We start from the raw sequence: 27,884 nt of genomic DNA, 5'->3' as shown, positions 1-27,884 counted from the left end.
CTCTGTGACTACTGTTTGAAAAGAGATATCTTTGCCAATGCCTCCCCTTGGCAGGGTTTGACCAGGCTTGGATGCAACGCTGCCTCGTGTTCTTTTGCAGTGGGAAAGAAGACAAAGCGCTGACATCCTGCAAGTAGCTGTCAATTCCGAGCCGCCCTTATAGTCACGCAAGAGCTCCACCTTGTCCCGGCTAGACAGTGCAGATGTCCCAAAGCATGGCTCTATTCATAGTACTGGACGCGTTCACTTTAAGAGGGCTGTTGGTAAGTGGATAGCAAATTCACCCCCAAGTCACTGGGCCTTCAGACTTGTAAACAGTCCCTCTCAAGGGATTCTCCAAAATCATCCTACTTTTTCCGGCAATTTCAACCTTGATTTCCAAAAGCTACTCTCCAGGGAGGTGAACTTCCACGTCCAGTTCCCAAATTTGAGCATCAAATGCACTTTCTGAACTGCTCCCCTCCAAATGAGTGTCTCCTTATCTGTCACAGGGATCTGAATAACTATCTCACAAGATGTTTGTGTTAAATGGGAAAAAAAAAAACCACTCCACTGAGGAAGATATGTAAGTGGATTCAATAAAGAATTGTTTTTGGCCTCTCTCTTTGTTATCCTTGAGATACTCAGTGTTAGCTCTGCTGCGGACTTAATCATTCCATTGAGCAGTGAGGGAGAAGGCAAGACGCTCCCTTCCCCTCTCCCCACTCCACGTCCTGTGAGCTTCTAATATCCTTTCATCTACTTGTAATTACATTCAGGAGAGAAGAGTGGGATCAGTAGCTAGTCACATAAAAAGCAGCCTGTTTTTCCTGCAGCACTGGGCCTGGTGTGCCCTGAAATAAACAGGAAACACACCATCTCCTGTCCCCCAATTCCCCCTCACCCAGAACCGAGTGTTCATTTCTCAGTTTTCTGAAGATAAATGTAAAACAAAAACACTGGAGGCTTCTATTTCAGGAGGTACTGGAGTGTTTGTTGTAAACAATGGATTTTTTCCTGCACTTACACTATTGCAAAATTAGAATAATTGGGTAAATCACTGATTCTTGATGGGAGGGAGGCCCCAAATAAGAGGGTAGTTGGAAAAGAATATAGTCAATATAATTTCATATATGAAAAATAGGCTATTGGTTTTGAACTACAAACTATAGAAAGTAAGGCTTGAATACATCTCAGCTGGGAGGGTATAGGTTTCAAAAAACTGAAGAACATGGGTTGTAAAATGGATCTCCTGAAGAACTAGACAGGTTGATATCCTTAGCCAGTCAAACCTTTCTGTTTATTACCAATCCTAAATAAATATAATGATGCATTTTTTACATTTTATTTTTGTTTGTTTTTGTTTTGTTGGGAGGCAATTAGTTTTATTTATTTATTTATTTTAATGGAGGTACTGGGGATTGAAACCAGGACCCCATGAATGCTAAGCACTGAGCTATACCCTCTCCCCCCATAACAATGCATTTCTTAAACTAGAATATGTGTGGGAAGATAAAATCTAAAAATACATATTTGGGTTTGAAACATTTTGAAAATGGGGACGTAAATGCCTCCAGGCATATAGTATCACAGTATGAGCCCAAGCCTCAAAAACTTTTATATCCCTTAAGAGTGCTGGCACACCTAGATGACTGTCAGCTGATTAATTCCATTGTTACAGTGCCCACCACCCAGGCTTAGCCAAGGTCTGTCACTTTGTGTAATGTTGTCTTTTATCAAATCATAACTTTACATTCAACTGAACATGCACCCAATTGGCTTTTTTCCTTGGTAGAGCTGGAACTCATTTCCTGCTTTTGAAGTGTGTTGTCCCTGCTTTTTCTACATAATTGCAAAACCTTCTGACTCTTGAAAATTATCAACAGATCATCAAACTTCCCCTAAATATAAAGCATAGATCACGTTTCATGACAAAGCATTTGAGTATTCTTTTGATCTTTTGGTTATAACCTGAAAAACCTTCCAACTAGATCAGAGATCAGAGCTCATTTTTTTTTAACATTTTTTTACTGAGTTATAGTCATTTTACAATGTGTCAAATTCCACTGTAGAGCACAATTTTTCAGTTATACATGAACATACATATATTCATTGTCACATTTTTTTTCGCTGTGAGCTACCACAAGATTTTGTATATATTTCCCTGTGCTATACAGTATAATCTTGTTTATCTATTCTACATATGCCTGTCAGTATCTACAAATTTGGAAATCCCAGTCTGTCCCTTCCCACCCCCTGCCCCCTTGGCAACCAGAAGTTTGTATTCTGTGTCAATAAGTCTGTTTCTGTTTTGTATTTATGTTCCTTTTTTTTAGATTCCACATATGAGCTATCTCATATGGTATTTTTCTTTCTCTTTCTGGCTTACTTCACTTAGATAACATTCTCCAGGAACATCCATGTTGCTGCAAATGGCGTTATGTTGTTGGTTTTATGGTTGAATTTTATTCCATTGTATAAATATACCACCTCTTCTTTATCCAGTCATCTGTTGATGGACATTTAGGCTGTTTCCATGTCTTGGCTATTGTAAATAGTGCTGCTCTGAACACTGGGGTGCAGGTGTCATTTTGAAATAGGGTTCGAATATATGCCCAGGAGCGGATTCCTGGGTCCTATGGTAAGTCTATTCCTAGTCTTTTGAGGAATCTCCATACTGTTTTCCACAGTGGCTGCACCAAACTGCATTCCCACCAGCAGTGTAGGAGGGTTCCCTTTTCTCCACAGCCTCTCCAGCATTTGTCGTTTTTGGACTTCTGAATGATGGCCATTCTGACTGGTGTGAGGTGATACCTCATTGTAGTTTTGATTTACATTTCTCTGATAATTAGTGATATTGAGCATTTTTTCATGTGCCTCTAGATCATTTGTATTTCTTCCTTGGAGAACTGCTTGCTTAAGTCTTTTGCCCATTTTCGGATTGGGTTTTTTTTTTTTTTTCTTATTAAGTCATATGCAGAGCTCATTTTTTAAATCCAGAAACGGATATTATATTTGTATCTCATTTGATTTCCTTGAGAATCTACTTAAATAAAATTTCACTATCTACCACTATAATCATAAAGCTGATTTCAAGAGCTGGAATGTCTATCAAGATGTTCTAACTAATATATTCCCCTAATTTCACAGAAAGTAATTAAACAATTCAAGCTCACCCAGCTCCCAAAGATTGAACCAAGATTTAAGTCTTCTGATTCCCATTCCAGTATGGGATTAGGTGTTCAATCAGTTAGTTGTGTTTATGGTCCAATTGCTATGGGGCAGGGCCCCACACTGGCACTGGAGGATGCACTGGTGAATGAAACAGACATGTTTCCTGGCTTTGATGCAGGGAAATGGATGTGCGGCGTGAGGAGGGCCATGTCCCAGGTCTCGGGTGAGCCCCCGGAACGTGCTCCACCAAGTGTGGGTCCTTGGCTTCACACAGGAAAGAATTCAAGTGCGAGCCACTGTTGAGTAAAGGTAGATTTATTTAGAGAGATACACACTGCATAGAGTGTAAGGCGAGAGAAAGGCAAGGAAAGGGGTGTGGGAATTGGGTGCTCAGGTTAAAGTAAAAGTAGGTACACACTCCATAAACAGAGTGTGGGCCGTCTCCAAAGGGGAGAAACCGAAAAAAAGGGCCACTAGGCATGGTGTTGCCAGTTTTTATGGGCTCAGTAGCTTCACACACCTACAGGTGGGATCAGGCCACTGCCCATTCTTTGGCCTTTTGCCATTACCCTTGGGACTGTCATGGTGCCTGCGGGCATGTTATTTATCAGGCTATTACAATGAGCATATAAGGAAGCTCAAGGTCTACTAGAAGTCAAATCTCTTAATCCTCAAGGCCAACTAGGAGGTGAATCTTCCATTTTGGTGTTAAACTGCTGTCACTCCTAGAGGGACTGTGCCCTGCCCTCTTCCATCCTGTCTCAGCTTGATGGAGCTTAAAGTCTGGTGGCAGGGGCTGACAATAAAACAAGTAAACAAGCATTCAAGTAAGAAATAAAAGGATAATGGGAATTTTTGAGAGCTAACATGAAGGAAACGAATGAGGTAAAAGTCACGGAGAATAACTGGACTGGGGGAAGATACAGGCAATTACTTAAAGGTCAAAGAAGGCCACTCTGAGAAGGTGCCATTTAGGCAGAGCTGAGAAGGACCCAAGTAGGGGAGAGAGAGGCATGAGAAGTTGCAAGCAGTACATTTCAAGCAGAGGGTTAGAAGTGAGTTTTGCCTGTTAGAGGCAGTGAAGGGAGGCCAGGGCAGCTGCCTACAAGTGGAGCAAAAACAGCAGCTCAAGATGAGGCTGCAGAGGAAAGCAGTTAAGTCGAGTAAAGGTCCGGGAGGCTTGAAACCAAACTCTATTCAAAGTGCTTCAGGAAACCCAGAAGGACTGTACTTACAGGAATGACCTGGTCCAATCTATGTTTTTAAAGATTACTTTGACTTTAATGGACAGAGAGTGGAGCAAAGGCAGACATGTTTGAATTACACTAACTTTGGTAAGAAAAGAAAGCTAGCTTCTCCCAGACATGGAAAATATGTTGCCTATGGGAATATTGGCAACTTAGTTAATTTTACTAGGTCATTCTGAGTTAGTTGAGAGTTAGTTGCCACTACATCTTTTGATTATTGTTATTGTGAAATTGTTCAAGGCTGCCAACTGAATATTCAGTACTTACAAAGAAGAAAGTTGATCTCTGTCTATACAGGGCTAGGCAAGTAGAAATACAGGCCAAGGGCAAGAGAGTAGGAAAGCATATTAATATAGACAACAGTGAAACTTTTATTTTGGGACTGTAATAAGTTCTAAAGCTCTCTTCCTCCTTCTCCCTGTGCATGAATGCCTTAAACCCATCCATCTCTGGTGCTACAGCCAGATCTCAAAAAAAAAAAAAAAAAAAAATTTTTTTTTTTTTAATTTTAATATGACCAGCACTGAAAATCTGCATTTGAACTTCTGTAACATTCTGTAATGTTCTAGGAGCAATGGGACCCAAAGTCTTTGAAATATTTCTGAAGTTTCTGACCAGATATGTTGCCTTGGAGTGTGGGATAAGGGATGTATTTCAGAAAAACTGGTAAACAATTATAAATCTCAACTCCAGATTATCAGACATCAGAACTGGAAGGAGTCTCCCAGATCTATTAATCCAACTCCCTCATTTTACAGGTGAGGAAACTGAGACTCAGAGAGGCCAAGGTCAGGAGCTGGTGGGTGGCAGTGCTCAGTTTGAACCCACCTGCTTCCAGGATCTCAAGACCTCTCCTCAAGAGCGCTTCCTTTACTTCCTTTAAAGGAACTCAGCCAAGGAAGGGGCCACTTCATCCAACATTGAAATTACAAGCTGAGCAATCCCTCAAAAATAGAATAGAAAGAAAACCCAGAGGACCAGAAAGAGATTCTCATTTGCTCAAGCTTTACTGTGTGTCAGAGTTATTAGTGCCACAGAGATACATAAAGCTCCTATTTGAAATGATTAGAGAAAAATTAGCTGTTCTTCTAGAGAGTATTGATCACGTAAGCTAAAAGAGTTCAGAAAAAAAAAAAAAAAAAAAAAAAACTAGAGACAGATTAGTGGTCAGGACCAGGAAGGAAATTCTGGGTGGGAGGATCAGTATAAGGAGATAGGGACAGACAAAGCCTCTGCATATAGCAAAATAGGAAGTAGTGAGGAATAATGTTGTATGAGAGGAGCGAGATCAAGGTGGGCCTTGGAGGTCAGGTAGCAAGGTTTGATCAGTGCACAAGACTTGGGCGACCAGGGAACATACATATTAAATAAATATCTGGAATACTGGGGGAAAAATATTGGTACCTCTGAAAAGAGAGATGATGAAAAACAGGAACAAGTTGTGTAAAATGTAATCTGTGAATGAGTACTGACTGTTTACTGAGCCTTGCACTGTGCAAGGATTAGGCAAGAAAAGATTGGCCAACGGCCAAATAAAGTATGACACATCTAGCCAGTGGAACAGCATGGCAGCCTTAAAAAGAACATGGTAGCTCTTGATGGTACTCTATGGAACAATATCCACGTGTGAGTGCTAAGTGGAAAAAAGCAAGGAGCAGAACAAGCATATATGACGTGCTACTTCTAAAGAGGAGGAGTCATACAGTTTTGTATTTACGTAGACAAGCTCTGGATGTATACACAAAACACTAGTCCCAGGAGTTGCCTCATGGGAGAAAAAGAGGATGAGGAAGGAGTAAAAAAAGAATTTTTACTGTACACTCTTATGATCCTTTTGTCTTTTATATTAGACGCACATATTGCCTACTCAAAAGTAATTTTTAGGTGGGGAGGGTATAGCTCAAGTGATAGAGTGAATGTTTAGCATGCACAAGGTCCTAGGTTCAATCCCCAGTACCTCCATTGAAAAACTAAATAAACCTAATTACGTACCCCTTGCCAAAAAAAAAAAAAAAGTAACTTTTAGAGATGTAAAAATAAAATTCAGTTCTTTTTCGAAAGTCTCACCAGTTCATGTCACAGATCCTGTATTCTCATTTCACCTGTTTCAAAGTATAAACTTAACCTCTCCAGATGTACCTTTCCTGCATCTAGACTCAACAGGAGTAGTTGATGTATCTCTCCCGCCTTGGCTGCCCTCAGCAGCAACAGAGCAATCAAAAAGGAGAAAATGAGGTTCTTTGGCCCAGGTATTCTTATCCACTTGAACTGCCCTCCTTCCACCTTCAACACTATCTGATACCCACGACTCTTATTGAAACTGCCTCCTACAGGACAGAGACATTTTCTTAAGCTGAGGAAGATGAAGGAATTTAAAACAAACAAACAAATAACAAAAAAAAAAAAACAGGGAAGAGGAGGAGGAGAAGTTCGGTCACATGTGTTTTGCCAGCCCTGGATTGAACTGCGTATTTCCTCTTGGCTTTCAGGAGATGTCCTTTCACAAGAAAGATGTTTTTATCTTCAGTCAAAACGAACCCAAACCTTTTCTCTTATCACGTGCCTGGCCTGAGCCAGTCGGCTGCTCTGTAACATGATCACCTCAGCCAGCCTCCCAGCTCACCGGGTAACCGCGGGGTGAGGCAGCAGCTGGCGACAGCATCCACCAAGGAAGGAGCTGAAGGAAGAGAAAGCAGGCTTGAGCTGTGGCCGGGACCTTGGAGAAGCTGGGAAACAGCCCACTGCAGAGGTGAGCGGGAGCTGCTGGGTTCGGGAAGCTGGTCTCAAAGTCAGGATGCACCCAAGTTCGCTTAAAGAAAGGCAAAGCGCATCCTTCTCACCTCCGCCACCTCTCTGCCCGCTCCACTTACAGTACAGGCGTGTTTTGCCTCTAATCAATGTCCTGGGATGTTTCCTTAGTACACAGAATCCCCTGCGTGTCTCGCTAATGTCTGTATCCTCTGCCTGCGTTTGTACCATCTACTTCCTGTATAGTCTTGTTTTTCTAGCAATAAATAGGTAATTGTGTTAACCGCACAGGATTTGGCTTCAAAACCATGTGAAGGAGAAACTCCCATGTCAGAATTCAGAAGAGCAAAATCCATCTGGAAGAGACTGCCAGGAAACAAATGAGGTTGAATTGCTTCTCCTCTCTCATCTGCCAGGGTCACCTGGAAGGGATGGGGCCAATTACAACAGGCTTAAAATTGCAAAGGCCTAAGACAGATGTGTGGGCTAGGAACTGGACAGACATCTCAAAGCTGTTTTGAAGCACCATACTGGGACTTATCAACAGAGGCTCCAGTCTTAGACTTGCTAGTGTCCTGGTAGTCCCGCTGGAAGAATTCCAGCAGAGGTCACTGGAGAGAGGAATAGTCAGTGTGTATAGATGGGGGTGAACAATAGGCCAGTGGTTATCAGGGCACTCATTCAGCTCCTTCGGGGCTTAAGGTAAGCAAGACAAGGTACAGACTTCTAGGTTGCTTCAGTTTCAGGTGCAGTTCTGACTAAATTTCTCTAGATATAAAGATTCAATTCAATTTGGTAAAACACATACTTTGAGCATTAGCTTCTGACCTTAGAAAGGAGAGTCTGCAGTACAGGGAAAGGTGTTGAAATGTCCAAGAGCAAATGTTGGACACATTCTAAGGGCAAAGAACAACGCTTTTTATTCTTTTCCCCTTCCTTGGTTTACCTGACTGCCTGCTACGTGCCAGGCTTGTGTTTGGTGCCAGGGGTCTCATAAAACAGGTGGGCCTTCACCCTGCGGGCATGCGTTCACACGGCACAGTAAATCACAAAGGTTTTAAGGACCCTCGGCAAAGGCAGTGAAGGGAGCACTACTGAAACTATCCAAAGGGAGTCGTTTTTGTCTGAGTTTAACCTTTTCCCTCATGCATTTTATCTTCTTGGATGAACATCGTCTCTCTCTATAAAAGCCTCACTTCCATACAGACCTTTGTCATAGCAGCTCCTGAAAACCCTCTTCACCTAGACTTTAAGCTGTGTGATTACATTTCAGGACAGTCTCCTCAGCCCTGGAGGCAGATGGCTCAGCTTCTCCCAAGAACACAAACAGCTGGGGAGCAGAGGCTGGTGTAATGGGAGTCGTAGACCTCAGGAGAGCAGCCCCCTCCCCATCATTTCCCACTTAGGAAATAGAATTTGTGCTTTTCCAAAAACATGTGGCACAAGAAAAAGTGTTAGGAAGCCTGGATTTTGCCAGAAACTGTGTGGAGTTTGGAACAAGTCAGTTCTGCTATCTAGGCCTACCTCCTTAGCTATAAAATGGAAGAGGGAGATCAGATGATCTTTGAGGTCTTTTTTTTTTTTTTTTTTTTTTTTTTTAGTTCTAATAATTTCACAAGATATTTACAAAGAAACCATGCACATTTATATAAAGATGATATATCTTAACACCTATAAAATCGGAAACTTCATCAACCATCGAGCATATCCAGGAACCCAGAATCTGAAAGAATCAGGCTGCAGACAAATAAAATTTAAAATTAAACTGTCTGCTTCTCCCACCCCCATCCCATTCCCCTGCCCTGTATTCAGATTTTTGAGGTCATGAACATCACCTATGGCTTCACTGTCATTTACCTAGATTGGGGATTCTGCAACAAAAAGCCTGCACAGTCAAAATCATCTGCTTTCAGAAGAACCACCCTTAAAAATATCTAATTTGGCTAATCTCACAATATATATCAAATTCCCTTTAAGAAGGAATCAGTTCATTGTTATAAAGGATTAGAATATTTACTTTAAGTGCATTTCATTTCCTTCTCTTCTCTGAATGCATTCTCATAGTAAATGCTAGTCCTTATTCTCCTCCTATATACTTTCTCATTGGAAAATCAAAGTTACATAGTACTACTTTAATAAACAGGGCCACGAAGCATGCCTTATACATCTTGGTATCCCCTGTGGCTAGCATCGTATCTGGCACACAATAAATGTTTCTTTCTTTTTTATTTTTATTTTTTACAGGGGGGAGGTAATTAGTTTTATTTATTTTGTTAGTTTTTCAGTGGAGGCACTGGGGATTGAACCCAGGACCTCGTGCATGCTAAGCACATGCTTTACCACTTGAACTATACCTCGCCCCACAATAACTGTTTCTTGAAAGAATGATTAATATCTTAGAAAAAGACATGCTCTATTTTACCTTTTGTATTAAAAAACAAAACAAACAAAAACCACACACACACACACACACACGAAATATCCAGTCCATTATTTGTGGCTAATAGAAGCTGATCTCATTCCTATGTGTCTCTGCAATCTGAATGCCCAGTCCTGTATTCACTGACATCAATGCAGTCTGTACTTTTTGCAGACTCAGCTGGTGTAAGATCACTGAATTCAAGTTCTCCCACTAAGTAGCTGTATAATTTGAAGCTGAATAGTGAATATTTCTATGCCTCCTTTTCTTCAAATTGAAAATGTGGGCATCAGATGAGCTTAAGACATCTTCTAGTTCTGAGATGGGAGACTTCAAAAGGTAGAAAAAAGAGAGAAGAAGCACCATAAAAATGTAATGATTATAGAACCTTAACATATTACATATTTAATAATTGTTATTTGCCATATTTTATTTGCCAAAATTTCTAACTTGAGCACTACCACTGGCAAACAATGTTAAGGAACTTCTTTGGGTGAAGACACATCTGCCCACTATATTTGAGGTCTCCCCTAGAAACTTTCTGACTCGGTTCAGTAAAAATTCAAAACAAGTCTACAGACATAGAGGGGCACAGAAAACAAGCTGCTTTGGCATAAAATATTCAGAAGAATGATACGGTTGTGTAGCTTAGAGGAGTCAGCTATCTAGATAAACATCTCGGGACATAGCACATGGGCTTACTGGCTCAGCCAAAGAACAAAAGGTATATTAAGTAATACTTCATTGCTTCTAATGAAATCAGAGGTCAAGCAATAATGCTGTGACTCATACAGTTAAAGGGGCCTTCCCACCACTGGAAGATAAAGTCACCTTCCCTTTGGCCAGAAGGCTTATGTGGAGCAAAGGGTTCCAAGTTTAAACTTATATATTAGCCCTTAATCACTCAGTCCCAGGAACACGAGAAGGAGGGGGAGACTCAGAAAAATTTATCCTGTCATACATTCAAGTGGAAATCTCAAACATATTCCTAATTATTCTCCTTCTAGCCAGATCTTGTTTGTATTTTAAAAGGCATTCATGCATGGCATTCCTATCTGTTTACTTTTCCACAGAGCTGTTCATTGGTTTCAGAAAAACCATGGTCCTTGTTTTGAAACTAACCAATAAACAAATAACAAAGAATACAAAACTGAAGCAACTCAAGTTAGAACTACTCTTTAAATCCTGGTTAAATCATTCTTTTCTCTTATAGCAACAACTCTTTTTTTTTTTTAAGCAACTCTTTAATTACTGGGGGAAATGAGGAGGTAATAATTAAGTTTTTTTAAAGGCTTATAATGTGTTCTAAGCATTGCTAAACCTAGCACCACTCGTCCCCTCTCCTCCACTACTTTTCTTCCTTTCTGGTGTTTTCCTGGCTAGTCCTGCTTATTTGTTTCTTCACTTAAATTTTAGAATGAGTTTGCCTGATTCCAGGAACAGCCACAAGCCAACAAATCTGTTGGTATTTGAATTGAGATAACTCTGAATTTCTAACTTAATTTAAGGAAAACTACTGTCCTTATGACGCCGAGTCTTCCCGGCCAGTTATGTGGTGTGTCTTCCTGTTTGCTCATGTCCACTTTTGTGTCCTTCAGGAATGGGAACATTTTCCTCATCTAGGTTTTGCACATTTCTTGTTAAAGTTACTGAGTATTTTGTTGTTGTCTCATCCGTTATTTCTTCTAACTAGTTACATATACATATAGGTTATTGATTTCTGAACCTCCATCTTACATCTTACCAGCTAATTCACTTCTCTTACTGTTTGTGTTAGTTTTACAATGGATTCTCATGGGTTTTCCTGATATACAATCATAGTATCTAAAAATAATAATAGTTTTACCTCTTCTTTCCCAATTCTTTACCTGGACTTATTTTCTTTTGTCTAACTGCCCAATTGTCTAACACCCGACTCCATGGTAAAAGTAGTGGTGATGGTGAGCATAATTCTCTTGTCCTGGAATTTAACAGGCATGTGCTATCTTAAATTCTAGCCCCAACTCCAAGCCCAGTTCCTCTCCATCCCCATCCTGGACCCCTTCTTAAAAGCCGTTCCCTCCCGTCACTGGGCTTCATCCACTATCCTGTATTGCTAGATTTGGTCCCAAGTGTCCCGGTCCTGTACTGCCCTGTGAGCCCCAGTGTATCCACCCAGGGCCACAGGGCCTTCCACAGAGAAGGACCCCAGACAATCATCCTTGGTTGATTACAATAGGTGCATTGAATTTCATCATGTTGGTAATACCTCCCTCAGTTTTGGAGACTTAGGGAAGAACCTGTCCTAAACAATCCAAACTTCCAGCTTCTGTTTTCTGCCAAAGGGGTGGGAGTTGGGAGTAGGTGAGGACATTTTCAAGAGCCAGCCCCTGCCCCCTGCACCTCCAGTGACGGCCAGTTCTCATCTCACTCTACCCTCGTTACCTTTACCCACCCACAGCACACTGCCTAATCAGCCTGGGCAGGCAGTGAAGCCCCTCCTTCCCACTGCCAAGGCACTCGGCCAACCCCCAAGGGCAAACGGCTGCCAAACTCCAGGGAGGCTCACAACCACCTCAGAACAAGTCTAAAACCCGTTTCTGAGGCTCCATACAGAGAGATTCTGAGTTGGAGAGTAGCCTGGAAATCTGACTTGCAGCCAACCCCTAAGTGACTCCAATGCAGGGGTTCCTGAGGCACATCTGGGGAAAACACGGGCCAATGAACCACACCTTCTGCTTGATTCATCTGCTGCACATATGCTAAGCAGATACCGTGTGAAGGCCCCAGGAAGGATACACAGGGAGCCTGTGCTTATGACATTTACTGCCTCCCAGCAGAGACCACAGGAGTGGCAGACACTATTCTCCCCATTTTACCTCTCAGGAAACTGTCCTTGGAGAGGACAATCTGACCAAGATCACATAACTAGTAAGTGATAGACGCAACTGACATATGACCTTGAGAAAGGTGTCAGATTCCAAGATTCACTGTCCTAATGATTTCTGTATATAAATATCTTTTGAATCACGTTGAGCAGTTTATAAAATGCTTAAATTTCAGTCAGCATTACAAATCCAGCCCATGTGTGTGGTACTCTTAACTTCACAGAGGTTAAGGAGGCTGTCCAAGCAAGTCTCAGGCAGGACCCTGGATCCTTGAGGCCATGTGAGGTTGGCAGTTAGAGTACAGTGGGGGTTCAGAGGACAGAGATTTCTCCTGAATGAGATGGGATTGTACTGAGGCGGAGAGTGAAGCTATTCAAAAAAAGGAATCCTCATAGCCCATCTCTTAGAAAGTCAACCAAAGTCCGACTGCCAAGCCCCCTCAGTCATGTTACTGATGCCCAGATCAATTCAGTCTCTGGAGGTGGCACCCACACAAAGGCTGGGTTTTTTCTTTGTTTTCAGTTTGTTTTGTTTTTGTATTTGGTTAACTCCCAGGTGATTCTATTGAGAAGTCAGCAATAAAAATCACAGCTAGCCCACCATAGCCAAGACATGGAAACAACCTAAATGTTCATTGACAGATGGATGGATAAAGAAGATGCGGTGTGTATGTGTGTGTATATATATATACACACACACACACATACATACATACACACACATACACACAATGGAATACTGCTCAGCCATAAAAAATAATCAAATAATGCCATTTGCAGCAACACAGATGGACCTGAAGATCGTCGTTCTAAGTGAAGCCAGAAAGAGAAGAAAAAAATACCGTATGATATCACTTAAATGCAGAATCTAAAAGAAAAGGACACAAATGAACTACTTACTATTTATAACTTAGATAATTGATTTCTTGAATATGTGTAAGCACATTTGACTGTCCTTTATGACTGGACTACCGCATTCTGTTGATTCTTATTTTGTGGTTGGCTTTATTCCTTTGATAACTATGTAAGTTTAAAAACCTAAAGCTCTAAACTGCTCTTAGAAACAATGAACAGTACATATATGTAAATTTTAAAATGATTTTATCTCTCAGTGAGTTGCTCCTCCTCAAAAAAACTTTACCAAAAAAAAAGCACATTAAAAAAATTCTGACATAATGAACTAATGCTGAAGAAAGTAAATTCTTCTAAAAAAAAAAATCACTGCTAGCCATTCACCTCAACTTTCTCCATTCCCTACTTCCTTGATTGCATGGGACAGTGACCTCCAGACTCAGCTGTGCTGTCTTATTCCAGATGAAGGGAGAAGCGGGAAGTACGCTGCACAGTGAGAAGCCAAAGCAGGTAAATGCCAGCACCCAACCCACCACACTGGTGAGAACGCAGCAGTGACCCCACATCTGCACTTGCAGCATAACTGACATCTCCCACGAGGTTTAGGGATAGTGATCGCATCAGTGATGTGCTTGTTTCAGTAGCTGAGCAGAATCACTTGACTCCAAGCTGCCTTAAAACCAAAGCCTCTTTGCCTGCAGGAAATTGCCGGAAAAGCCCCATAGCTGTCCTACCAGTCTCTGGCCATAGAAAACCCCACACTTCAGGCGTGGAACCACTTCTTTCTACAGCTGCTTGGGGAAAAAGAGAGGCCCACTGGGGGTTGGGAACCATCTGTTGACTCCAGATAAGTTCTGTGCTGCTGCTCCTACACCTCACAGAGACCTCTGTCCTGTCTGCTCCCTGCACTAGGGCTGCTGCAGAGAGAAAACAGCACAGTGCCCGGAAACAGATCTAATCCTAGACGTGGAACTGATGTTTTAAATTTGACTTAGCTTGATTTGATTAAACTCAAATGAAAAGTTCCTAGTGGCTGGAAAAGCTGATGAAAAGCATCCTGTGAATCCTTAAAAAAAGAATAATTGGGAAAGCCCAAGGTGAAGTGCCTGGCAGGCTTCGGGTAATCTTTCAATGGCCTGTATGAAAGAACAAGTTTTTCTGGTCCTGGCAGTTCAGCCCTCAAGGGAGGAGAGAGACTCTGGGGAGAGATACTGAGAGCAAGAGAGACTAGGAGAGAGAGGAGAGAGAGGAGGTCCTTTTCAGAGCTCAGGACCCTGAGGAGTACTCGGCCTTCAAAAACCTTTTCGCTGATCATACAAAATGACTTACTATCTTCTTTTTGGTCTGTAGACCAAAAGTGGGGTTGGGTAAGCTAAGAAGAGATGATTCCGGGCAGATTTAGGTTGCTCTGAATGGGTCAACCAAAACAACGTGCTCCTTCAGACCTCCGAAGCCTGGATTAAAACATCGGGTCCTGTTAGGTCAGTTTCCCCACAGCAGTGCACAGGCCCGGTTCACTAACTGCAGATGAGCGGCAGGCACAGACCTACAGCGACCACCACCTCCAGTTCACTCTCGTGAAGAACACAAGCAGGTTCCATCCAGCCTTAGAAACATAGGATGTAACGGACATCTGTCATTCCTGTCCACGGTACTACAGAAATTGGTGACATACCTGGTTTTTCTTCTCCAAATCTGGGACCTTCTTGTTTGACCATTGAGCTCGCAATGATGGCTGCTGTAGGCATTTGGAGGAGATCGTACAAGGACCTCCCAGTGATTGCTGGGAGTCTGTTCGTTGCCCCTAGAACCACTCACCATCATGTTCACCTGGCAGCCTGGTCTAATCTACCAGGAAGCAGAGGAGTAATTACAAGTCAGAACATGTGTTTATTCACTCTTCTCATCAGGGGCAAAAGAGGTGATAGGGTGGGAAAACAGGCCTGGCCCATGAACACAGTGAAGTTCCCGTGTCCTCACCAGGGATTCAGCAGGTCCTTCTGTGATGGCCGTCTTAGCCTTGCCTGCCCACTGGAATTAGCTGGGGAGCTTTAAAAAATAGGGAGGCCCAGGTCCCACCCCAGACACTTTTATGTAATTGCTCGGAGGAGGAGCCTGGACCTAGGGAGTTCTAAAAAGCTCTGAGGTGATTCCAATGTGTAGGTAATCAGCACCTCTGTTCAACAAGAGGACTGGTGCTGAAATCCCATGGCTCTTGGAAGGATCGCCTGTCCTCCTCTGGGTGACAAAATTACCTGCTAGTTTCTCTGAGTCAAGTTTGCTCTCTCCTCTGCCCCAACCTTGAGCTCTCCTTATCACACACACCCACACAGCCTCAGAGATCCTGATAAGGAAGAGGCTCCCATAGAAGCTGGGACTGGTCAACATGTGCACCGCACGGGTGTGACTGATATCCTGATGTCACATCCCTCCTGCCAGGCCTCAGCAGGGAGCTGCATGTATAGGCAGGAGGCTTGTTGGGGCCTGTCACTCTCTTGTCCTCCCCCAGGAGGGACACCTCTGGGGCTCCATGAGAAGGACGGCTTTCATCCTGGGCTCTGGCCTTCTCCTGCTTGTGGCCCTCTGGAACTCGGTCACATGGTGAGTCTGCTCCACCAGCTCTAACTCAGGACCTGGGGGCCGGGGGTTCATGATCTGGGGGCAGGGCATGGATTAGGGAGCTGTCTACTCACCAGTCTTCACCCAGAAACTTGAATGAGTTTTCTTCCAAGGCATATTCAGAGATTCTGGGGTGCTTCTGGCTGCTTTTGGCAAGCCCAGTGGGAGAGGCTGCTGTCTACATGCGAAGGGCAGGAGTGGATCCTCTACATTCTCGGTGAGATTCCCAGGCCACCAGCGCTGAGGTTTGGGTACATGGTTATAGCTAAATCCTTTTTCTATTGTTTTGTTCTTTACTTCGGGACTTCTCAGTGTATTATTCCAAGGAATGAGGACTTAACGTTTAGGACAGTGGGAACCCCAAAGAGTGCTAAACTTGTGGGCAATCTGGAATGTATGTCTAAGTAAAGAAGTTGAAATCCTCTCCTTCCCCCCAAATAGAAAAATAAAGAAATAGTTGGTGTGAAAATGAATGCATGTGTAGAGCAGTAATTATGCTTGTAGATGCCAGGGCCACAAGTGCCGAGGACTGCTCTGTCTCACGTGGCTTTATGTCCTTGGAACTGGTGCAGTCTAGCTCTTGGGACTCAACAGCAAATGCTCACTCAGTATTACTGACAGTGCCAAATAAGTAGTATTGACAGTCAAAACAAGTCTAGGAAAGCACAGAGGAAGAAAAAAGCCTATTGTAACACAGAAATTTATAACAGCATCATCTACACTGGTGACACTGTCCTCACTTACACATTCATTCACTCAAAGAATATTTATTAAGGTTACTCTGTGCCAAACTCATATGGACGGTATAGATATATTTACAATAAAGTCTTAAGGTATAGTGTCTATCCTGTTAAAAAAAATTATGTCACAGTCCTGCTGGAAGAAAATAAACAAACACACACATACACACAAAAAAACAATCAAAAAACCTATGTCCAGTCCAGTCCAGAAGGGGAGATTTTAAAGAAAGTGTCAGCTGTCACAAAGCAAAAGTATAAGTAAAATCTTTCTGTCCAGTGTTTTTAGCTAGAAGGAGAGCTTTGAAAATGGGCTGAATATGAAATACGGCAGGTAATGGAGTCTTAAGTTCTCATTGGAAAGAACAACGCAGATTGCAAATGTATGTGGGGAAGTGGTGGGAAAACCCTTCATGCGTCTCTGTTACAATGATGGGAAAACTACCTATCACCTCAGTGATAAGCAAATAGCAGAGACAGAAAATATTTGCAATTTGAGACGTTAGAGCTGGAAAGTGTCCAGGATCACCTCTGGTGACTTTCATTCTGTACTCCTCAAGGAGCCCTTGGATTGACAGGTAGGCGGACACCTCAGGGACGGCCTGCTAGGCAACCACCAACTAACATTTATTTTCCCCCAAATAAAATCGTTTCTTACTTCTGAGGATAAAAGTAAATACATGACCATTGTTACAAGTAAAAGTCAGACAATTCAGATAAGCATAAAGAAGGTTAAGGTCACCCATCCTTCCATAGCCAAGAAGAAGGCCTCTATTCATCTATCAGTATAAATCTCCTACATACTGGATATATGGCTGAACTTAAAAGACACTATCTTTTGACTGTTTTTTTTTTCCCCACTGATTAGGCTATGGACATTTTTCCATATCAGCTGATAAATACTTACTTAATATTGTAAGCTGCCCTGTCTATTCCACTCTATGGAAATACCTTAATCAATTTCGTCCATTCTCTACTAACAGACATTTAGGTTACTTAAATGTTCTGTGGGGTTTTTTTAAATGCTAAGATGGACATTTGTGTGTTTGAATGCATGTGTCCTTTTTTTTCTTCCTCCCTGTCTTTCTGTCTTTGACTCTCCGTCTCGCTCGCGTTCTCACTTCAGACACTGCCAAATTGCCTTCCAGAGTACATGTGCTCATCACATTTCCCCAGAGTGCTAGCCAAGTATTTTTCAGGTATCAGCTGCAACAGGCAGGAGGGGCACAAGAGGAGGGATACAGAGACAGAGCGTTAAGTAAGACACCCTTGCTCCTTGGGATATTAAATTTAGAGGAGGAGGCAAAGCACAGAAAAATAAAGTCGATACTACAAGAGTTAGATCACTGTAAGGTCACTAGAATGACTGCCTTTTGGGGTGGACACAGTGCTTATTTATTCACAGTCAGAGACTAGAGATACTTGGGATGACTTCATGGAAATGCAGGATGTGGAGCAAAAGGCCATATCCAAATTTTAAGTGTTGATCAGCATTTTCTAAAATATCCTGCAGAACATGAGCACCGTGGGATGTTAATAGGTGGAATGGCCATATGATTTATCATCCAAATGGCATTTGCGAGGGTAAAAGAGGGGTTTTAATAACGATGCTGGAATGTCGGATGTAAATTGAAACTGTCCTGGGCAAATAGGGACATGTGGCCATCCTATCCTGAGACGTTTTGAGAAAACAGTTCTGGGTAAAGAATAGCTTGGGAAAGGCTGAGTTTAACAAAGTCAAACAGGAGTTCCCAGAGCCGTTACCACAGTGGTCCGGACACTGACTCTCCAAGAGGGTAGGGTATGAAGACTTTACCAGGAGCCCCTTGAAAGATGGGTTTTCCCGTTCAGGAAGTGCTGACTGGACGTGTGAAGCCCCTCCACTCGTTTCGTAAGATAACCGGGGTTAGGCAAGCCCTACACACTAAGCTCTTCCTTTGCTTCCTCCTTCCTCAGCAATTCATGAAGGGCTCACAGGGCAGACTCCCAAATGTCAACCTCAATTCACTTATATCTACAGTGTGTCATATATCTCAGCATAAATCTTGTATTGTTTTTGTCTCCAACCACCTGGAAGGCTGTTGTCCCCATTTTACAGCTAAGAAAAGAAACAGAGACACTCCTTAAGTGACCTGTCCCAGTTCCCACAGCTAGTTTGTCACCCCAAGATAAAGGCAGGACCCCTGGCCCTAAGCATGAAAACCTCCCTGGCAGGGGACCGTCTACAACACAGCCTCAGTCACCACCAAGCACATGTTCAGTTAATACACTCACTGCCAGAACCTGAGAGTGCCTTGATGGTTTCCTTCTGTTTCCCAACCTTAGGTGCCATCCAGGTGCCCTTTCTGGTCTACTGGAGCTTCAGTGGGCTTTTCCTGGTGGTTGACACAACGGGAAAGCCTAACTTCATCTCCCGCTATCGAATTCAGGTCGGCAAGAATGAACCTGTAAGTGTTGCTGGGCTTCTCTGGTCAAAGCACAGAAAACAAGAGCTAAAGGCACTCCCTCAGCATTCTCCCTGCTGGCCCAGGAGAGCCCATGGCCATTGGGATCCAAGTGATCCCGTATAAAGCTCCTCCAATTTAGAAAGTTCGAGAGAGGATATTCTACTCCCCAAATCCCAGAGCAGCCAGTCAAGACTAAAGTTCTGGTCTTCTGACTGCTGGCCCTGGCTCTCGAACTTGCTTGTGCAGCCCCAAGGCACTGCAGTCAGCACTTTAGGAACAGAAACGAGTGTCTCAGCCTGGCACTGGGCCGAGTCCCGGAGATGTCAGGCAGCTCTCCACACGTCCACAGGAGCAGGGACAGTGGTGGCGAGAAGCTGAAACTGTGGGAAACAGCCGCCCTTGTAAGGGAGGGAGACAGCTCCTAAAACAATGCAGCCCACTATTAATAGAAGGAGAGGATGAATTCTGAATGTGTGGGTGGTGGTTGTTTTCTAAGCAGATCTCCCCTCCCAGTTAGTCAGTTCAAACACCAGTGCATAGTTTATCCACAATTAACAAGGCCTGCACCCTGCTGACAAGGAACTCCTGGCCCAAAGCAAAGAGAAGGCCAGCCACACACATCTCCGACTTACATCTGGGCCTGGGAAGTGAGCCCCCGCTGCCCACTGCTCCCTGAGCCCGGGTTGGTGCTCTGAAAACCACCTGGGAGCCTTTTATTACACAACAAGGAAGTTGATTCTTAAACCCGGTTGTTTTATTCAAGCATCACCCAAACCATATCCTGGCTTTTTTCCCAGAGGAGACAGTCATCTTTTACATCATTTAACTACTGGCCAGGGTACCTAAGTGAGTCACCTCAGCTCAGGGAATTCTGCTCAGCCCAGAACTCCTGAAAAGCAGAGTGGCTGAAAAATAGTGCCCTTGACCCAAGCTTTCTGAACAGTCCCTTCCTGAAGCAGGGCTGCTGGCCTGGGTCACAGTTCCCCTCACTTAAGACAAAGCTGCCAGCCAGCCAGGGAGCTTCCTCCTGAACCAGCTTGAGCCGAAGGGTCAAAGCCAGTGCTTAGCCCTTGAGAACTTCTCACGTGCCAGATCATGTTAGTCTCCTTACCAGGCACCAATGACTAAACGCTTACAACCTCAAGGCCAAGTACTGTAATAACCTTCATCGTTCAGATCGGGAAATGGAGGCCATGAGATGACATGGGTTAGAAACATGATTTCCCCTCAAGCTTTCTGACTCCAGGGCTTCTGCTCTGAACCACCAGGCCACAACCAGCTCTCAAATCAATCACCTAACACGGGAACACTTCACAGGCTACAAGGAAGGGAGGGCCACACAGGGAAGGTCTCATTGCATTTTGTAGACGCCGAGGTTCAGAAAGGTACAGTGACGTGTTTAAAGTCAGACTGTTGCTAGGAAACGAAGTCAGGGCTCGTCTCATCTGACTCCAGGTCCAGTGCTCCTGCACTGTGTGCTCCCTCAGCTGGTTACACAAGTAAGAAGGGACCCCCGGAGGCCATTTAGTCTTTGACCCATTCCAGGAAGGCCTGATGCCTGACCTCAGACATCAGAAGCAGATCCTCAAGCGGGGCCGGTATGCTGTGGCATTCCTAAGATCCGCTGCTGCTCTGTTCAGTCTCCCACTCTCCTGGAAATGAGAGCTAGTTCACTCCTCCTCCCTCCTCACATCCCCAACCCCTCCTCCCTTCCCCTCCTCCCAGAGGACCACCTTGCCTCCTACTTCACTAAGGAAATGGAAGCAGACAGAGGAGACGCCCACAGCTGTGCACACACCAGCCTGTGGGCAGCACCTGCATACACACGCTCTGCCTGCCCACCTGGTCTAACAGGTGGCCTCTCCCAGCTCCCATCCACAGCCCACTCCGCCACTCTCTACGCTACACCCATTACCTCTTGTTCACGCCAGGAAATTGCTCCAGCAATTCTTCCTTCTCTTTCTTGTATCCTTTTCTTTGGACTCTTCTGGATTATTCCTCTCGGGCTTATTACCAACATGCTATAATTTTCCCCATCTTAAAACCAAACCAAAAAGAACCCCTTGCCTCCATCCCCCATATACACTACTGCTCATATTTTGGCTGCCCTTGGCAGCAGAGCTCTTTCGAAGAGTTGTGAATACAGTTTCCAGTTCCTCTCTGTCCACTCTTTTTCCTAAAATTTTGTGATGACGAAAACCTATAAACATATATTAGAAAGTTGAAAATTGGGACACTGATAACCCATTTACATATCACCTAAATTCACCAATCTGAAACATTTTATAATATTTGTTTTCTCTCTATATAAAATATAAATATCTATGCATCTGTAATTTTTTCTTAATCATTTAAAACTAATTTCCAGACATCATAAAACTTCATCTAAATCCTTCAGCCTGCATCTCCTCAAATAATCACAAAACCATCGTCTTGCCTCCTCCACAGACCTCCTCGTCAGGCCTGCACCTCCACTGCTCCACCAGAATTGTTCTGGGCAAGGTCACCAGGGATCCGGTTGCCGGCTTGTCTCATTACACCTACCAGGACTGTTTTCACAAGTGCTCAACCCCAACCCTTGTTAAAGCTTCTTACACTGACTTCCAAGGCCCCAGTCTCTCCTCCCACCTGACTGTTCACTCCTTCAAGTCTCCTTTCAGGTTCCTCCTCAACCTCCTCCGTCCTCTTCTCTATCCTCATCCCCTCATTTACTTCTTCAAGTGTCATGACTTTAAATACCACCTAAATGCCCACAGCTCTAGCCCAGAACTCCTTCCTGAATCCCAGGCTCAAATATCCAGGTGCCTCTTTGACGGATGCCCAGTGGACATCTCCCATCCAATGTGTCCCGAGGAGAATTTCTGTCCTCCCACCTGCCAAAGCCTTTGCTACCCACAGCTTCCCCAGTCAGAGCTGGGGAGCCACTCAGGCCAAAAGCCTTGGAGTCACCCTTGACTGCTCTTTCCCTCATACTCCACATCCAATCCATCAGGAAACCGATTTCCAAAAGACAGCCAGAATCAACCATTTCTCACTACCTCCATTGCTACCTCCCTGGTCTGAGACATCCTCTCTTGTCTATATTTTTGCAATTCTCCTTGGTCTCCTTGTTTCTATTCTTGTTCCCCTACGGTCTACTCTCAACACAGCAGCCAAGATAATCCTGTAAGATCTTGTCACTTCTCTGCTCACAACCTTGGGATGACCCCCATTTCCCTTGGAGTAAAAGCCAAGGTCCTCAAAGTGGCCTGCAGGCCCCTTTATGCACTGGCTCCTCCCCACCTCTTTGACCTCACCTTCTACTTCTCCACCCTCACACCTCACTCCTCTCCAGCCATGTATGCCAGAAATGTGCCTGTCTTAGAGCATTTTCCACCAGCTCTTCCATTCCCTAAAAAGTCTTCCCCCAGATCTCCGTTTCCCTTACCTTCTGCATCTATTTGTTCATATCTCACCATCTCAATGAAGCCTACCCTGCCCATTCTATTGAGTATAAACTCAGTGAGGGCAGGAATCTTTGGTTCATTGCTCCCTTGCTGGTACATAGAACACTGCCTAAAACATAGAGGGCACTCAATAAATATATCCCCTGGATGAATGAATTAATAAACATATGGGACATCTTCCTCTCGGTCCAAGTTTCCAGAAGAGGTGCATGGTTTCCTTTACAGGTGCCCTCAAACCAGGCCGGCCAGACCTGGCTTCACTATGGGATGGAACTGAAGGCTTAGAGAGTGAATTCTGGTCACTCAATACATGCAGTGCCTGGAAAAGCTGGAGGAAGAGGAAGGCCTGAAGTCTGAGGATCACTCTTAACCTGGCCTCACCCTAGGGGCAGAAACCCTCCACCTTGCAGAATTTCATAGGAATAAATCCCTTTTGACAATCCCAAACCAGTTCATCAGGACCCAAGAAGTGACCTATGTTCATGGGGCTATTTATTCCCAGGAGTTCTGGTGCTCTGACAAAGGGGTCAGGGGGTTCCTGGTTCCTGTGGAAATGCTGGCTATAGCACTGAGGCTGGATGGGGTATGAGCATGTGAGGCCAGCTCCCCACAGTGACCTTGAGGAGAATGTCCAGGCAGGCCCCCATCCTGACAGCTCCACCCTTGAGAGCCAGAAAGACCTGGTCACAGGAAGTTGGTCAAGAGGCCAGATAGGAGCTCCCTGGCTCACATCCTTCTTTGTTCTGGGCCTGGTCCAGTGAGACTGGACCACAGGAGGAGGCAAATGACCTTGACCTCTGCACCTGATGGTGCTCAAGGCTCTCTGCATGAGGAGGGTCTAAAAGGCTGACTGAGGAATCCAAGAACCCAAGAGGCTCCCCAAGATGCCTGTCGGGAATACATGAGGCCAGGCCTGGCCAGAGAAGTGGGGAGGACAGTGGTAGAAGCTGCAGAAGCCTGAAGAAGGCCAACTCAGGCAGAGACTAAGGCTGCGGGAGGGGAGTTGCCAAAGGCAGGGCATTGCCAGATGGTTCCTCCCCTGGGCTGGGCAGCAGTCAGGGGCTGCTGGCCACGGCCAGACATCACTCCTAGCATCCACCCAAGTAAGGACCTCCCGAAAGTGGGTCACAGAGGAGCCTAGTTCCTAGAAGGGAAGGACCTGCTTCTCACACTCTTGTGCATCTCTGTTCTTCATTCCATCCCTTGGGCAGGTGGACCCCGAGAAACTACGCCGGGCTATCCGCACAGTTCTCTTCAACCAGTTCGTAATCTCCTTACCCATAACAGCCTTCCTCTATCCCATCCTCAATTTATGGGGAGACCCCTGCCGCCGAGAGCTACCCACCTTCCACTGGTTCCTCCTGGAGCTGGCAGTCTTCACGCTGATTGAGGAAGTCCTGTTCTACTACTCACACCGGTGAGTGAGTTGCTGCCTGAGCACAGCTGGCTCCTCGCTCTCCCAGGTTCATTCATCAAGGAGAGAGGAGACCACCAAGTGTAGAGGCAGGACCAACAGTACCAGGCCTCAAAAGCCTCCCGTTAATCTAGTTAACACGGAGATAACTATTTCTTCCTCAGCTGACAACTTGGGACCGCTGATGGATGTCCAGAATCTCCATCCATGTGTGCAGCAGGGCAGTTTCCCATTCATTTCCTCATTGAATCCTTTCTGACCATTATCCCCAATTTGCAGTTCATACAACTGGGGTAGAGAGAGGCGTCACCCACCTCAAATTATGCACCATAAGAACTCAAAGGCAGATCTGTCTGAGTGCCAATCCACTGTGATTTCAACTTTGCCCTGTGGATGTAACCTCTCCTTCCTGCCTTTGGTTTCTCATGGTCTGGTTGGGGAGGGAAGCAGGGGACTGGAAGATTATTAACTGTTACCTATTTTCCCAGGCTCCTTCACCACCCAACACTCTACAAGAATATCCACAAGAAACATCACGAGTGGACAGCTCCCATTGGCATCACCTCTCTCTATGCTCACCCTATCGAGCATGTGGTGAGTAGACATTTGCTCCCCCCAGAGGAAAGAGCAGAGGCCCCAGCCCCCTTCCCTAAGCTTCCTGCACAGAATTAGACTACACTGGCTCGCTCTTCCTACAGCCACTGTTTCTTGTGGACCTGGCATATGCCCAACATAAGTTATATCGCTTAATCATCCCAACAACCCTTTAAATCCTCATTTTGCTAATGAGGAAGTTGATGCTCAAACAGTTCATAACTTGTCCCAACTTACAAAGCTGAGGGACTCCAGCAAATCAAGCTCCAGAAACTCATCCAGCTTCCCCAGATCTAAGTCAAAAAAGTTCACCTGGTACCACCCCACGGTGAAGTAGACACCAGCCTGGGTCCCCTCCGTCTCTCCGGGCTCCACCTTCAAACAGCCTTCTCCTTGCAGGTCTCCAACATGCTGCCGGCGATGGTGGGTCCAGTAGTGATGGGTTCCCACTTGTCCTCCATCACCATCTGGTTTTCCTTGGCCCTGACCATCACTACCATCTCCCACTGTGGCTACCACCTACCCTTCCTGCCTTCACCTGAATTCCATGACTACCACCATCTCAAGTAAGGCACCCCTTGCCGGTGTGAGTCCCTGGGCAGCAACCTCCACCTTCACTCTTGGAAATTCCCATAGCAGACACTGGTGTCTCGGTTTAAACGTGGGTCTAGTGGAGGGAGAGGTCTGGAACGACCACACTGGAACCCAGACGACCTTTCCCTTTTCTTTCTTTCTGACACTGGATTTTCCTGCAACTATGAGTTTTTACCTGTATTTAGGGCCTTGAGCCTTTGAGTATCTCGTGTAAGCTATGGACACTGCCAGAAAAAGTGCACACATGCACAAATTCTTGTGTGCCCCCCAAGGGGAGCTGTGTGCTCTCTGGAAGCCTGCAGTTTTTGTCGTGAGGTTTAGGAACCTCCGGCACCAGAATCACCTGAGACATTTTTTTCAGATGCAGGCTCTTGGGTTCCACTTTGAATTGAAGCAGCAGGGGCAGCAGGGCCTGGGAAGTGCATTTTTTGAAGTGCACCAGGGGACTGTGATGGAGGCGGCCCAAAAACCTACCTGAGCAAAAGATGGGCTCGGCCACTGGTCCTGACTTATGTGCCTCAAAATCACAGAAAGAGCTGTTCAAAGGAAGACTGTAGATTTTGCAGCCTGGACTGTCCCCAGGAGCGTGTGCACAATGCCCAGGTTACTCTGAAGCACGTGGTCAACATGGTGGGGACGGGTCGGGGGTAGGAGGGCTGAGAAATGGGTGTGAGGCTGGCACAGACGAACGGAGATCAGCAAGCTGGTCTCCAGCGCTCTCCTCTCTCCTCCAGGTTCAACCAGTGTTACGGGGTGCTGGGGGTGCTGGACCAGCTCCACGGCACTGATGCCGTGTTTAAGCAGACCAGGGCCTACGAGAGACACACGATCTTGCTGGGCTTCACCCCGCTCTCACAGAGCATTCCCGACTCCCCAAAGACAGAGTAAGAAGCGGCCCGAGGGCCGTCCTGGCTGCCCCTCAGCAGAGGACGGCCAAGGTGGCCTGAGCCCTTCTGGTCACACTTAACTTGCTCCTTCAGCCACACGCTGTAACGGCGACCCCTTAAGGGCAGGGGGGAGGTCACTCCTGGAAAAGCAGGGCCAGCGATGGAGCCAGGGCTCCACCAACTGCCCCTGTTACTCCTCAAGGGGATGGGAGAGTAGATTAAGGAAGGAAAAAAAAAAAAGTTCCCCAAAAGGGAGGCCAGTCACAGGGAAGAAACCACTTTGATTGGGCTCTGGGTAAGTCCTCCTGGTCCTCTGATGTGGAAAGGGAGAGGGACCCCAGATGACACCTTTGTGGCCTAGACAAGACACAGAGTGACAAAGGTGGCAGCAAAACAGGAAGCTGCGTGGCTCCAGAGAGCTCTTCCTGGTGCTGGGGGAACCTAAGATGCTGCTTTGCCCCTTCCTGTCCCAAAAAGCCTCTCTCTTAGTCCGTTCAGGCCAGGGCCTGGACACCCCAGCAGCAGTTCTGCAGTCAAGTCCCCACTGTCCCCCAGCAAACACACACACACGGAGTAAGTATATCAAAAGCCCCACTTCAAATGGACATCATCCCTCTGAGAAGAAAGATACCAATCCCAGGAGACCCTCCCGGGGCTACACCTGAGATACCAAAGAGGCGCAGTGCAGAGCCCAGTACCTTCAGCTACACACGGAAACCAGAGGCTGAAGCCCGTGGCCCTGCTAAGCTGAGGCCCCTTTACCCAGAGTTGCACCCTTGGGGACATCCAACTGAGGCCCCTTATTAGTCTCTGAAGGACCAAAGGGGCTAGAACCCTCTTCCTCCATGAAAAGTCAATAAATACATGGCTGAATGAAGAGCAAAATCCTCATTTCCCTCAAATGATGAAACCATTGTTTCAGCACCATTTTTATAGGATGCATTTAGCAATGATGCCTTTTCAGATGAAACCTCACCATCTACAACAAAACCAGAGCTGCCTAGGTTGAAGCAGTCCCGACCCTGGGTTCCCAAGAACAATTTGAAGACCACTCTGACCGGAAAGACCACTATTATCAGTTCCTAAAGCCTGATGCATTTCTGAACTTTCAGATCGCCTCCATCCAGAAAACCACCCACTGTAGTTTTATAAAATACTTTAACATCTGATAGGGCTGAGTCTCCAGGCAGATCTGACAAAAAGGACCTCTCCTTACCCAGTAGGCCAACCCAGCAGGTACCAGGTCGCGCTCTCCTCCGCGCCTTCCCGGGACAGCACGGGTCCTTAGCTTCAGTACAGCTCCTGGCCCATCAGTGCTGTTAAGTGCCCACAGCTGAGGCCTGCACCCACAACCTGTTCCTACAAATAAACAATTGGAAAACAGCCCATCTTCAGTGAATGGGGCAAGGGTGGGCTATGTGGAGTGTGGACAAAGAGGCGGAATGGATACATTTCTCCCTTTAAGGACTTTAGACCTGGAGGTGCTGTCAGGGCGCAGGGGGATGAGGGGCGGCGTTCTCTTACCCTTTTTCTTGGGCAGGTGGTTGGGCCTGGCCCTGAAGTTGTTTCCAAATGGGCTCACGCAAAGGCTGAGATCTCAACATTCTCAGCAGAAAATGTGAATGTGCAAGAAGGCATAATAAGTAAACTGATCTCCTTTTAATTCCAATGGTGACTCGTTTTTCTCTCCACTCCGACGCTCGTTCTGGCACTCACACCACAGGGTGTCCGGGAGCCACTGCAACGTGGTCAAACACTGGGCCTCTCTCCTTGGGTCCCTAACAGGCTGGGGAAGTGAGGTTGAGCTCACTGTCTTCCCCTTCTACACTTTCCTCTGGCCCCTGGTGGCCACTGGTAGTGT

At 45.4% G+C, this 27,884-nt stretch overlaps 1 protein-coding gene across 3 annotated transcripts; it reads left to right on the top strand.

Moving 5' to 3' along the window:
- Positions 1–6,905: 6,905 nt before the first annotated feature.
- FAXDC2 (fatty acid hydroxylase domain containing 2) lies at positions 6,906–27,692 on the top strand. Of its 3 annotated transcripts, none has more exons than XM_074360981.1 (9): positions 6,906–7,149; positions 13,748–13,795; positions 15,795–15,886; positions 16,018–16,121; positions 18,967–19,088; positions 23,746–23,951; positions 24,437–24,542; positions 24,942–25,108; positions 25,871–27,692. In XM_074360981.1, the coding sequence occupies exons 2-9, from the start codon at positions 13,748–13,750 to the stop codon at positions 26,022–26,024; spliced, it is 999 nt and encodes a 332-aa protein (XP_074217082.1). In that variant the 5' UTR covers positions 6,906–7,149; the 3' UTR covers positions 26,025–27,692. The 3 variants fall into 3 exon arrangements, with proteins under 3 accessions (XP_074217082.1, XP_010968328.1, XP_074217081.1); XM_010970026.3 differs by having other exon boundaries at positions 6,907–7,149; positions 13,713–13,795; XM_074360980.1 differs by having other exon boundaries at positions 7,139–7,277; positions 13,713–13,795.
- The last annotated feature ends 192 nt before the right edge of the window (positions 27,693–27,884 follow it).

The sequence above is a fragment of the Camelus bactrianus genome, chromosome 3 (genome assembly GCF_048773025.1).
Source record: "Camelus bactrianus isolate YW-2024 breed Bactrian camel chromosome 3, ASM4877302v1, whole genome shotgun sequence".
Classification (NCBI taxonomy): Eukaryota; Metazoa; Chordata; class Mammalia; order Artiodactyla; family Camelidae; genus Camelus; species Camelus bactrianus.
Note: the sequence above shows the minus strand (reverse complement) of the source record. Positions and strands in the feature narration are given on the sequence as shown.